The 13,374-nt window shown below is 45.5% G+C and overlaps 1 protein-coding gene across 2 annotated transcripts in view; it reads left to right on the top strand.

Annotated features, from left to right (window-relative positions):
• NRF1 (nuclear respiratory factor 1) overlaps window positions 1-13,374 on the top strand; it is a 135,501-nt gene that overhangs the window by 98,014 nt on the left and 24,113 nt on the right. For both annotated transcript variants that reach the window (XM_069765397.1, XM_069765396.1), the window contains one exon: window positions 4,135-4,259. In XM_069765397.1, the coding sequence (XP_069621498.1) occupies window positions 4,135-4,259 (125 nt within the window). The remainder of the gene's footprint in view (window positions 1-4,134; window positions 4,260-13,374) is intronic.

The raw sequence follows: 13,374 nt of genomic DNA, 5'->3' as shown, positions 1-13,374 counted from the left end.
AAACATGACAGTTGCCATATTTGCAATTATACATCTGGAGGAGCCATTTCCTCCAGCCACGGGGCAGCAGCGGCTCCCCACAATTATAAAGATGTTGTGCTCACTACCATCACTCATACTTATCCTTTACTTGACTGTTATTGCCGTATTTTGTGTGTGCTTGTGCCCCTCTCCAGAGCTTTCCAAGATTCATATATTGTCAATTGGGTAGACGTTTGTGTTTTCTTATTCATTCATTCATTTATTATATTTTCTCTGTTTGTTTAGAGAAATTACCATGAACCAAATGTTAAGAAATCTTCAGCACAAATGGCAACCTACTAAAATTGGGAAATGTACCATGTAGTGTTATAACAGCAGAGGGTACTCTTATAGAAGGGAGGGGAGGGACGGCTGAATTTTCTAAAAAAAAAAAAAAAAAAATCTTGCTGCAATATGGTTTTGTGTCCGTGAAGTGTAGAAAAATGTGCATTATTGCCTATCACGATCAAATGGTATTATTTTTTCTTATTGACCCCTTATCGCTAAATGACAACAATGTATGGAGTCACCGCATGTGGAGAGGGCGCTGTAGCTGAGCTACCTCCTGTTGAGGTAGAAAATGTTACATGTCCAGCATCAGTCTAACAGCTGGCGCTGAGCTGACTGCTGCTGTTAACCATTTAAATGCTAATGATAATAAGACAGTGGCATTTTAATATTGTTTATCAGTGTGCACACCAGCTCGCATTGCTTTCCTCCACCCCCACACCACAATCTCTGGACATCAGTGGATTATGCCATGGCCCCCATCGTTATTTGGGTACTCCTGTAAAGATCAACCACAAACTGATCACAGTATGTAGTAAAACTAGTCAGGCGATCGCAGGTTCAAGCCCCCTGAAAAGACTAAAACAATAAAAGTTTTTTAAAAATTTTAAATTCTTATCTTTCCAATTTACACAATTAAAAAAAAAAAAAACATTTTTGGTATCACTGCTTCTGTAAAAGTCAGTTATCAAAATATAAAATCAAAGATTAAAAAACCCCTAAAAATGTCATTTTTCAGTCTTAACATCTGCCTATAAAAAGAAAAAAATGCAAAGAACATGTATAACACAAATTAATTGCAATAAAACTCTCGCCACACAGAAAATACAGCTCTATTTACAGAAAAATACACACTAGAAAATTGTTACAAAAATAATTTTGTTTTTAAACTTTCAAATTTTTTTTCAGTTATTAACTACTGTCCTTAACATTGCAAATACATCACCAAGAAGGAAATGTAGAATTCTGAAAATCACATGATTGAGATATATCAATCAGGGGCATTTCTGTCTGTTTGTCTGTCTATCTGTCTGTCACGGAAATCACGTGTCGCTGATTGGTCGCGAAATGGCCGTTCCCTACTCTCCTGCAGTCAGTGCCCCCTCCATACTACCCCCCTAGTCAGCGCCCGCAGCGCTGTCCGTTAACGCTGCTATTAACCCTGTGTGACGAACTTTTTACTATTGATGCTGCCTGTGCAGCATCAATAGTAAAAAGATATAATGTTAAAAATAATTAAAAAAAAGATAATAAAAAATGGTGCCATTCTCACCTTCCGACGTCCACCACCAGCTTCCGTTCCCAGAGATGCATTGCGAAATTACCCAGATGACTTAGCGGTCTCGCGAGAGTATGTGTATATATAGCAAGAGTAAGCTATGAAAGCTGTCCATTACATTGTATGCAGACTGTGGCAACAGTCATTCCTTTAAATGTAGTGAGGGGTCCAGTGGAAACTAAAGAATCTACTTGTTACGCTCGCGCCCTGACTTGTTGGCGCGAGTGTGGGGGTTGTGGCCCCACTGTTCCACAAACCAGAATACCCTGGAAGGGGCGTGACTAAGCAGCTACCTTGGTGTTCACTGGAGCCTCTGATGGTGCCGTCAGGCTTGTGCGGCAGGTAGCTGCCAGGTGCCACTCCAGGGCGGTGTCTGATTGTGGTTGCTGATCCCACTGGGGGACGGAACACTAGCAGGCATGGCAGAGACACTGGCAGGCAGGCACGGCAGAGACACAGGCAGGCGAGAGTGATATACGGGATCAGGTAGAGACCGATACACACTAGAGGAGCAGGGACTGATTCAGGGAGGACAGAAACACGGACAGGTATGAGTGATATATGAGAACAGGTAGGGACCTGTTCAGACAGTAAGGACAAAGGCCCACGAGGTGCAAAGCGAGAGTAGAGCAGAACCGCAAGGAGCGGAGCAGGGCGGAACCGCAAGGAGCCGAACCGCAAGGAGCAGTGCTGGATGGAACTGCAAGGAGCGGAGCAGGGTGGAGCCGCAGAGTTGGACTGCAGGACGAGAGCAGAGCTGCAAGGTGTGCAGCAGAACAGGAAAGAGAGAACACAAGGGAAAACGCAGCGGAATAGGAAAGGCTACTGACAGGGATACGAGCGACACAGGAATAGGATTAAAGGCCACTGTCACCCCCTCCAGCCGTTATAAACTAAAAGAGCCACCTTGTGCAGCAGTAATGCTGTATTCTAACAAGGTGGCTCTTTTAGTTTTTGGTGCAGTTATTGCCAAAATAAAGCGTTTTATAATTTCGCCAAAATACCTTTCTTTAGACAGGGAGGCAGGTCTTAACCCCCCTGCTGCAAACGCCACACTGCCGTCACTCAAATGTTCTTCGGCGCCGCCCCCTCCACACTGTTTTCCAATGAAATCCAGCGCCTGCACTGTTTAGTACTGTCTGGAGCAGGCGCAGTGAGCTCTGGCCGTCTGACCTCACATGCAGTCTTGCAGACTGCGCCTGCCTCAGCCAGTACTAAACAGCGCAGGCGCCGGATTTCATTGGAAAACAGCATGGAGGGGGCGGCGCCCGGCGCCAAAAAAGATTCTGAGTGACGGCAGTGTGGCGTTTGCAGCAGGGGGGTTAAGACCTGCCTCCCTGTCTAAAGAAAGGTATTTTGGCGAAATTATAAAATGCTTTATTTTGGCAATAACTGCACCAAAAACTAAAAGAGCCACCTTGTTAGAATGCAGCATTACTGCTGCAAAAGGGGGCTCTTTTAGTTTATAACGGCTGGAGGGGGGTGACAGTGGCCCTTTAAGATCAGACAGGGAACGGAACAAGGCAAGGAACAAAGATTCAGACCAGGGTACGAAGCCCCACTGGGTGGCTGACACAAGAGTAATAGCAGGACAGGACCTGTCACCTCAGCAACAAGACGCTGACTGAGGAAGTAAGTTGCTCAGGCATTTCCCTAGGGGTGGGAATGCCTTAAGTACTCGAGGCCTCTTGGCAATTGGCTGGCAACACCTTAGGAAGGTGCACACTGACACTACAAGAATCAGGAAGTGCTGGGGCCGCCACTCTAAGCACACAGCCAGGAAGAAAGCAAAGCGCAAGCAGGAGACATAAGGCACACAGCATGGCCCGGAGTATTGAGTAAGTTGGTGTGGAAGGCATGTGGGGGATGGGTGGCCATGCAATGTTGCCGGCAGGGTTGTTACACTACTTTTGGTAATTACTTACGTTTTTTTTTTTTAAAATATGTCAGTTGGTGTTTTGGGATGCCAATATTCTATATTACAGCAAGGTCCTGCTCCTGTTGATACTGAAGTGATGGCCTATTCTACCCATATGTTGTCATTTTTATAAGCTGAAAAGCCCTTTATAGGGAACCTATCACACCTGTCTGACGTGTGGACTGCATGGCATAGGGCAGGAGAAGCTGAGCAGAATTATATATACGTTTGTGGGAAAAGATTCAGTATAACTTGTATTTTATGCATTGAAATCCCTAGTGTTTGTATCCATATGATTCAAGTGGGCGGTCCTACTCGGTGATTGACATCTATCTCTGGAAAGAACCGCCCACTGGACTCATGTATACAAACAGCAGGGATTTACTGAAATTTTCCCACAAAAATTCTAAATCAATGTGATCAACTCCCCATCGTCTGTAATATCCTGCTTGCAGATCACACACTATTTTCACTATCGGCCTTTACTGGTGTCTTTCTTGGCCTAATGAAAACCTATGTTCGTGTGCAGGGTTTGCTGTTTTGTTTGCAGAGCTGTAGCTTTCCTATATGTAGAAGGGCTTATTTAATGGTGTTGTGTGTTTTTTCTGTGTTGATTGTCTAATTATAGCGAGGCAGCGGCTCATGCAGTAGCAACGTTGGCAGAGGCCACTCTACAAGGAGGAGGACAGATCGTTTTGTCAGGGGAGACTGCAGCTGCTGTTGGAGCGTTGACTGGAGTACAGGATGCCAATGGTAGGTGGTAGTTGGCTGCACAGTGTTACATTATGGTTTAGGCCTCATTTTCACACATCGTCATCCATCTTTTTTTCTCCTCCAGATTAGTTTTCTGTGAGATTGTTCACATTCATCCAATGCCTCAGATAGTGCTGACCCTTTTAGGCTATATGCTCACAATCAGGAAATAGCAGCGTTTTGGAGTCCAAAACATTGCATTCTAATCTCAGTTAAATCCTCATGTGTTCACTGAACCATGCGGTTTTACCGCATCTAAAGAATGGCTATGGGCGAAACCACACAGCGGAGACTAACGTCTCCGCTGCAGACAATTACATGCTGCGGCTTGGGCGAGTTTACGCAGCTGTAAATAGAAGCATATTGGACATGGGATTCCTATAAATCCCATCCACTGTGCTTGTAATGTAGATCGCAGCACAGGTGAACTGCATCCAAAACACTGCTCTCCCTGATTGTGGTCATATACCCTTAATGAGCTGGATCAGAAAATGCTAAATGTTGTGCTTTTCATTGTAGCTCACTAATTTTGTAGTAGAAACCAGTGCAAAAGCCTTGTGCCTGTTGGAGATTAGATATTACTTGAGGCAATAAAAAAAATTGATACCGATGTCTGGATGTATGGAAACCTTACCTTAGATACACAGATCAGTAGACCTGTCTGTAAGCCTGCAGAGGCTAAAACAGAGTTTCCTAATACCGTATATACTCGAGTATAAGCCGACCCGAGTATAAGCTGACCCCCCAATTTTGCCACAAAAAACTGGGAAAACTTAATGACTCGAGTATAAGCCTAGGGTGGAAAATGCAGCAGCTACCGGTAAATGTAAAAAATAAAAATAGGTACCAATAAAAGTGAAATTAATTGCGATATCAGTAGGTTAAGTTTTTGAATATCCATATTGAATCAGGAGCCCCATATAATGCTCCATACAGTTCATGATGGGCCCCATTAGATGCTCCATATTAAAATATGACCCATATAATGCTGCACAAAGGTTAATAATGGCCCCATAAGCTGCTCCATAGACACATTTGCCACATACAGTACTGCATAAAGGTTAATAAGGGCCCCATGAGATGCTACATAGAGACATTTGCCCAATATAATGCTGCACAAATGTTGATTATGGCCCCATAAGAAGCTCCATAGAGATATTTGCCCCATATAGTGCTGCACAAACGTTGAATATGGCCCCATAAGATGCTCCAAAGAGATATTTGTCCCATATGCTGTTGCTGTGATTAAAAAAAAAAAAGACATACCTCTCGTCGCTCAGGCCCCCGGCACTTGCAATACTCACCGGTCCTCGTTCCGGCGCCGCTGTGTCTTCCGTGTCCTCTGCACTGAAGCTCAAGCAGAGGGCGTGCACTAATCACGTCATTGTACCCTCTGACCTGAGCATCACTGCAGAAGACATGGAAGACGGATCGAGGACAGGTGAATATCGCGCAGTTCTCCCCCTCCCCATTATACTCACCTGCTCCTGGCGCGGTCCCTGAATCTCCGGTCTCTGGGTTCCGGCAGCTTCTTCCTGCGTTGAGCGGTTACCGCTCATTACAGTAATGAATATGCGGCTCCTCCCCTATGGGAGTGGAGTCGGGTCCATATTCATTACTGTAATGAGCAGTACCACGTGACCGCTCAACAATGGAAGAAGCCGTCAGCGCCCCGAGATGCTGGGACAGCGCCAGGAGCAGGTGAGTATGTCACAGCCGCCGCTCCCCCTTCCCCGCCGACCTCCCTGGGACAATGACTCGAGTATAAGCCGAGAGAGGCACTTTCAGCCTTAAAAAATGGGCTGAAAATCTCGGCTTATACTCGAGTATATACAGTATTTTAAAAGGTAGTCATTTATTACCTACCTAATGTATTTTACTGTTTGTTAACCCAGTCTGATTAAATTCAGGCATCTGATTCCCAGAAAGGCATCTGATTCCCAGCGTTTGACAGCGGCATTTAACTAGTTAATAGCGGCAGGTGGATCGCAATTCCACCTGCCGCTATTGCGTGCACATGTCAGCTGGAGCCCACATCAAAGGGGGAGACACGACATGCGCCGTACTAGTACAGCACATGTCGTGAAGGGGTTATCCAATGATACGTTTTTATGAATATTTTTTATAGCGCCATTTAATCCATGGCGCTTTACATGTGAAAAGGGGGCAAATACAGAAAAATGCAATAAACCTGAGCAATAACAATGCATGAACAGGTACAGAAGGAGGGACGACCCTGCCGCGAGTGCTCACAATCTGCAGGGGATGGGTGAGGATACACTAGGAGAGGGTAGAGCTGGTCGTGTGACGGTTCAGTAGGTTGAGGATCACTGCGGGCTGTAGGTTTGTCGGAAGAGGTGAGTATTCAGGTACTTTTTGAAGGTTTCTATGATAGGCGAGAGTCTGATGTGTTTGGGTAGAGAGTTCCAGAGTATGGGAGAAGCACGGGAGAAGTCTTGGATGCGGTTGTGGGAAGAAGAGATAAGATGAGAGTAGAGAAGGAGATCTTGAGAGGATCGAAGGTTGCGTGTAGGTAAGTACCGGGAGACCATGTCACAGATGTATGGAGGAGACAGGGTGTGGATGGCTTTGTATGTCATTGTAAGGGTTTTGAACTGGAGTCTCTGGACAATAGGAAGCCAGTGAAGGGTTTGGCATAGGGGAGTAGCTGGGAGACAGGTAGATTTGTCGGGCAGCATAGTGTTATGTGAGGTCTCGTTTTTTGCGGGTGCCATTTAGATACATGATAGATACATTTTATTTGGTGAGGAATTAGAAAATGATTGGGGAGGGATAGGAAGTGGTAGCATTTGTCAGATTCTCATGAAATGTTTTCTTCTTTTAGATGACTGTGTTCAGCTTTATTGTGAAGCTCACCTTGTCACTTTCTAGGTGCATAGATCCAGAGGAGTAACTAATATGGTTGCAGAAGTTGCAGTAACACCTGGTTCCTGGAGTCAAGAGTGTTCCAATGGGTCCCTTTGGCCTATATAATAAGACAGATACTATTTAATCCCAAAGTAGTTGTGGGCCCCTTTGTAGATTTTGTATTGGGGTCCACGAGCTTCAGGTTACACTACTGGTATAATTAGTACAGAAACGATGGCTGTGTCTGTATTCCTGCACTTCCTGCTGCTAGAGCATATGGACATCATAGAGGGTGCTCCTGACCTTTCTCTATGAACAAGAAATCTCAGCTGCTCCAGCTAACCCAACCTATCCTTGCATTACACGGATGGCCATTGATTTAAATAGCTGCCATGTAGCATTACATTGTCCCTGAAGATAAACCTCTTCTGTTAAAAGATTGGGTTGTCACTTGTTATATTTAATATTTTTTTAATTTAATTGGATATGTATTCCCTTTTTGCTGGAACACAAGGATCAGATAAAGCCAATTGTTGGAATATTTTATATTATTGCTTTAAGTCTCAAAGAATGAGATCAGCCCCGCTAACGATTAGTCCAGCTCTGCTCATCAACCCACACTAAATATAGTTCACAAAGCAGATCAGCGCACAGCACACTGTGATTCTACTGATCACACAGAAACAAGGACTGAAATACAGTGGGCACCTAATATCCTATGTTTTATCCCCCCTCCTTGTCTTTTCATCTATTTTTCACATCTTTTCAGGTAATTTGTAGATAACACTTTACATTGGGTATGGGGGACCTGTTAGACAAATAAGAGTGCAGGTTCACATTTTGGAATCCTACAAAAATATACCGTACTAAAGAATTGCATAAGTGTCAATCTTTCAGTATACTCAATTATTACTTATTGTAGATGTAGGGATGTTCAGATAATATGCCAGTAAGGGGAATCCATATCAGCAGATATAATGCAAAATATAATGTACTGATTAATCTGCAGTCCCCACTGCCCTGTAAGTTTATGATGTTACTCATCCTGAATATAACACGAAAGGTGCTCTTTTTGCAATATCTCAAAACATTTGCCTAATGTTTGAATTGGGTATACAAGATTGCTTTGTTACCTTCAGCCATACAGTTATAGGGATTTATTTATAACTGGCTCTTTAATTGAAAAATAATTTTGCTTAATTGTTCCTTTTGATAATTGCTCATGTTTTTAGTGATCAGTGTTCATGAACTTGCTAATTTGTTTTCCTGCTGCTTATATGGTGCCAACCTACTCTATTGTACAACATTCATCGTCCCCTTCTTCGCCCATGTGGGCGTAATTATACTTCCACGCTGAGGTGACCACATGTAGGGGGACTTGGGAGCTGAGCTCCCTCCAAATGCGGCTGATTCCGGTTGTTTTAAATAGTCGGCATCAGTCTATCAGATCTGGGTTGGAGCTAAGTTCTGTCTGCCAATAATAACTATTTAAACGTCGCCGTCAGGCTCTAACAGTGGCATTTAAATAATATCAAAGACAGTTTGAGCATATGCTGGCTCCCATCGATGCGTTTTAAATATAACAAAATATGTAAAATAAAAGAAATAAAAATTGAAATTACACCCCATGTTCATAAAAATGTGATCTATCTAAATGTAAATTTAATTAACCCAATCTGTAAACGTTATAATAATAATAATCTTCATTTTTATATAGCGCTAACATATTCCGCAGCGCTTTACAGTTTTGCACACATTATCATCACTGTCCCAATGGGGCTCACAATCTAGAATCTCTATCAGTATGTCTTTGGAATGTGGGAGGAAACCGGAGTGCCCGGAGTAAACCCACGCAAACACGGAGAGAACATACAAACTCTTTGCAGATGTTGTCCTGGGTGGGATTAGAACCCAGGACCCCAGCGCTGCAAGGCTGCAGTGCTAACCACTGCGCCACTGTGCTGCCCTGCCCAACGTTATGAGTTAAAATATCAAAAAGCCAGAATTGCTTTTTTCTGTCACCCCACCTCCCTTAAAGAAAAAAAAAAAAGTGCAATAAAAGTTGGCAAAACTATATGTACACTGTGAAAAAGACACTGGCAAAGTGCTGGAGGGGAGATACGTTTCACTGAGGCTTATTGGCTTCAGTGATTTGAAACCCAGAAGTGTGCTCCAGCACACTGTGTTCAGAGGGGTACTTCATGTCCACAAGCCAGCAAACAACGTCCGGCAAAATGTAGGACCTGATTAAACATCTGGTGCAACAGTACCAGTTACAGCAGCAACAGCTGTCACAACAAGAGCTCAGTAACCTTCTTGTACAACAGCTGCAACAGCAGCAGCAGATTGACTTGCTGGCAGAGGTGGTTTGTGTTAGGCTGGCAGCCCCTCCCTCACGTAAAACAGTAAGACGGGCGATGCAAAAAAATGACCCTGGGCAATGATGTGGTAGCCTTTTTAACGGCGTTTAAAAGGGTGACAGAGAGGGAAAAAGCTGCCGCCGTAGCAGTTGGTAGAGGCGCTGGCCCCCTGTCAAACTGGCGAGCCCCAGAAGATTTATTATGACTTGGCCTTACAAGGTGTCCAGGAATATGCCAAACTAAAAACTGAGATACTAGCACGCTCAGGGATGACAATGTTTGTCCGAGCACAAAGGCTCCACCACTGGGCGTATTATGGTGATAAACCCGCTCGCTCCCAAATGTTCAATTTGCTACATCTGGTACAGAAGTGGTTGCAGATGGAGTCCCCCAGCCCAGATGGTAGGGCGGGTCGTAATGGACAGGTTTATCCACTCCTTTTCAAGGCCGGCACAGAAATGGGTTGCCCAGAGTGACCCCAGAAATTAAGACGACCTGTTTGGCCTAGTAGAAAAGTACCAGGGTGACGACAGGTCCTTAAGGAAGCCAAGTGATGTTAGAACCTCATACTGGGGTACCCAGAAGCAACCAAATCTCAAGAGATTCCCACCACTGGGGGAAGTCCAAGGTCCCAAAGGGTTTCCAAGGGCCACAGGTAAAGACTTACTCTGCTGGAGATGTCACAGTCCTGGACAAATAGCCGCCCGGTGTCTTATGTCTTGCGCACAGATAGACTGCAGTCTAGAGAGACGATGTTCATACTATGACTATCCCGCCTGCAGTGTGGACTATAAACTCAGTGAGGGGCCGCAGGCATTTACCATGAAAATAAATGAAGTACTGGTGTCAGGATTCTTGGATTTGGCAATTTAGTGACCCTGGTATGGGCCACACTCCCCCACCAGTTGATCCCAGGGAAACACATGGGCATACGCTGTATCCACGGAGGCGCCAAGGACTATCCCGTTGCCAGTGTTATGATAAAAACGAACCATCTACTGAATCCCATGAGTTCGAGGTAGCCAAAGACTACAATGATAATCGGGTGAGACTTTAGCCTGTTCTGGGACTTTTGGGAAAAGACAAGAGTGCCCACTAACAGACAGGAGCTGGTCAAACCATGAAGAATCCCCATTGCAGTCGGAGGCAGATGAGTTCTCCCTGTGTTTCCTTGGTGATGACAGTGGCCCATGAGGATGAGATTCCTGACTTGGGGGTTTCTGGGGAGAATTTTGGCTCTGCCCAAATGGAAGATTTTACATTGAAAGGGGCTTTTGATAATGTGACTGTGATAAATTGGGTTGCTCAAGAGCTGGGGCAGATTCCAGGTTTCTGTATTTTACTTTAAATGAGCTGCTTTATCATGTCACTAAACCAAGAGGGGATTGGGTAGAGCAGTTGTTTGAGTCAGGTCCCTATAGGCTTAGATTATTAGATCTGGCCCATTCTCATGTCTTGGGTGGGCATCTGGGAGTAGACAAAAACTCGGGATCGGGTCCTTCAGAGGTTCTACTGGCCTGTGTCTCACCGGGAGATTAATTTCTTCTGATCCTGCCCTACCCGTCAGCTAACTGCTCCCGTATCCCACTTCCGCAGTCCTCTAGTGCCATTGCCTATAATAGGAGTCCCATTTGACTGGGTTGCCTTGACACTTATCGGGCCCTTAGTTAAGTCCACCAGGTGTCACCAATACATCCTGGTGGTAATGGACTATGCAACACGGTACCCAGAGACAGTACCACGGAGAAACTCCTCTGCCAGGAGTATAGCGCGAGAGCTAGTCCATATTTTCTCCTTGATGGACCAAGGAACTACTTTTAAGTACAAAGTGATGAGGCGAGTTGTGTAAGGCTCTCCAGATTACCCAACTCCAGACGTCGGTGTACCATCCGCAGATGGACGGCCTGGTGGAGAGGTTAAATAAGACCTTAAAATCTGTGTTGAAGGTGGTCATCAAAAAGGGTGGCCGACACTGGGATTACCTCCTACCGTACCTACTGTTCTCCATTAAAAAGGCCACAGGCCACTATGGGGATTTCAACGTTCGAGCTGCTATACGGTCGGCACTCTCGGGTACTTCTGGACATTGCAAAGCAGACCTGGTAAGCCGAGGTAATACCTTACCGAAGTGTCATCGAGCATGTGCCCCAGATGCTGGACATGATCGCAAGGGTGATGCCGATTGTGAGAGAGAGCCTCCTTCAAGCACAAGAGGCCCAGGCATTGGTCTACAATCAGTCGGCAATACTGAGACAGTTTAGCCCTGGATACCGGGAATTGGTGTTGATCCCCATGGTGGAAAGTAAGTTCCTGGCAAAGTGGCAAGAGCAATACGATGTGGTCGAAAAGTTGAGTGACGTGAAATACAAGGTCCACCAGCCAGGGAGAAGAAAGCCATTCCAGGTGTACCACATTAACCTGCTCAAACCATGGCGAGACAGGGATCCGGTGGAAGCGAGGAGCCAATCCTGAAGCCAGGGTCAAGGATGTCACAGTGGCAGAGACACTGTCACCGACCCAGAAGCAACAGTGCCGAGAACTGCTTCAGCGGAACCGGATCCTGTTTTCAGAGTTGCCAGGTTGTACGCAGGTTGTGGTACATGAAATCCTGATGGAACTGCATGTGATGGTTATTCAAAAGCCATGTCAGATTCTCAAAGCTTGCTGCAAGGTGATCTTCAAGGAGTTGAGGAGAAAGTCTGGCCATCATAAAGGAGTCAAAGCCGCATTGTCCTTGTGCAGAAGTCAGATGCAGCATGGTGTTCCTGTAATGTCTACAGGAAGCTGAACGAGGTGTCCCAAGTTCGACACACATCCAGTGCCCTGTGTCGAAGAGCTCATTGAGAGACTAGGGTCAGCCAGGTATATCACCACCTTGGACCTAACAAAAGGGTACTGGCAAATTCTCCCGTCTCCAAGTGCCAAGAAGAAGATGGCCTTCTTTACACCTGATGGGTGCTTTCAATACACCAGGATTGTGTTTGGTCTGCAGGGAGCCCTAGCTACGTTTCAGAGGGCCATGGATTGGATCCTAGCCTCTCACAAAAAGTATGCCACGGCTTATCTGGACGACATCGTGATCTTCAGCTTAGATTGGGGGAAGTCATCTACAGAAGGTCCAGGCGGTACTGAATATGCTGAGGAATACAGTGTTTACCATAAACCCAAAGAAGTGCACCATGAGGAAAGAGGCTATATAGTTGGAAGGTGCGAAATCAGGCCGCAAATAAAGTAGAGGCAATCCAAAATTTCACAATGATGACCTCCCCCCCCCCCGACTGATCTTCTTAGGTGCACAAAGATGTTAATGGCCACATGGTCCTCTGAAGCAGAGATGGCATTCCAGGAGTTGAAGCTCGCCTTGTGTAAGCGGCCAGTCGTACCTGACTTCAGTAGGGAATTCGTGGTCCAGACGAACACCTCAGAGGTCGGGTTGGGGGCCATGTTGCCCCAGGAAGTAAATGGGGAGGAACATCCTATACTTAAGCAGAAAACTCTGCCTGTGAGAAAAACTACACCATCAGGGAAAGAGTGCTTGGCCATCAAATAGGCAATTGACACGCTAAGGTACTACCGGTTAGGCCGGAAGTTCAGGTTAGTGTCAGACCATGCACCCCTGAGATGGATGAGGGAAGAAACTGGAAGAATGCCCAGGTGACTAGGTGGTTTCTGGCTCTCCAGGACTTCAGTTTCCACGTGGAGCATAGGCCAGTGAAACTGCATGGTAATGCAGGTGCTCTGTCCAGACTTCCCTTCTTAGTGAATGAAGTTGCCAAAACCCCCAGCTTTAAACAGGGGGAGGGGGGAATATGTGACAGTTACTGGCAAATTGTTGGAGGGGAGATATGTTTCACTGAGGCTATTAGCTTCAGTGATTTCAAAACCAG

This window comes from Ranitomeya imitator, chromosome 4, assembly GCF_032444005.1.
Source record: "Ranitomeya imitator isolate aRanImi1 chromosome 4, aRanImi1.pri, whole genome shotgun sequence".
Classification (NCBI taxonomy): Eukaryota; Metazoa; Chordata; class Amphibia; order Anura; family Dendrobatidae; genus Ranitomeya; species Ranitomeya imitator.
Note: the sequence above shows the minus strand (reverse complement) of the source record. Positions and strands in the feature narration are given on the sequence as shown.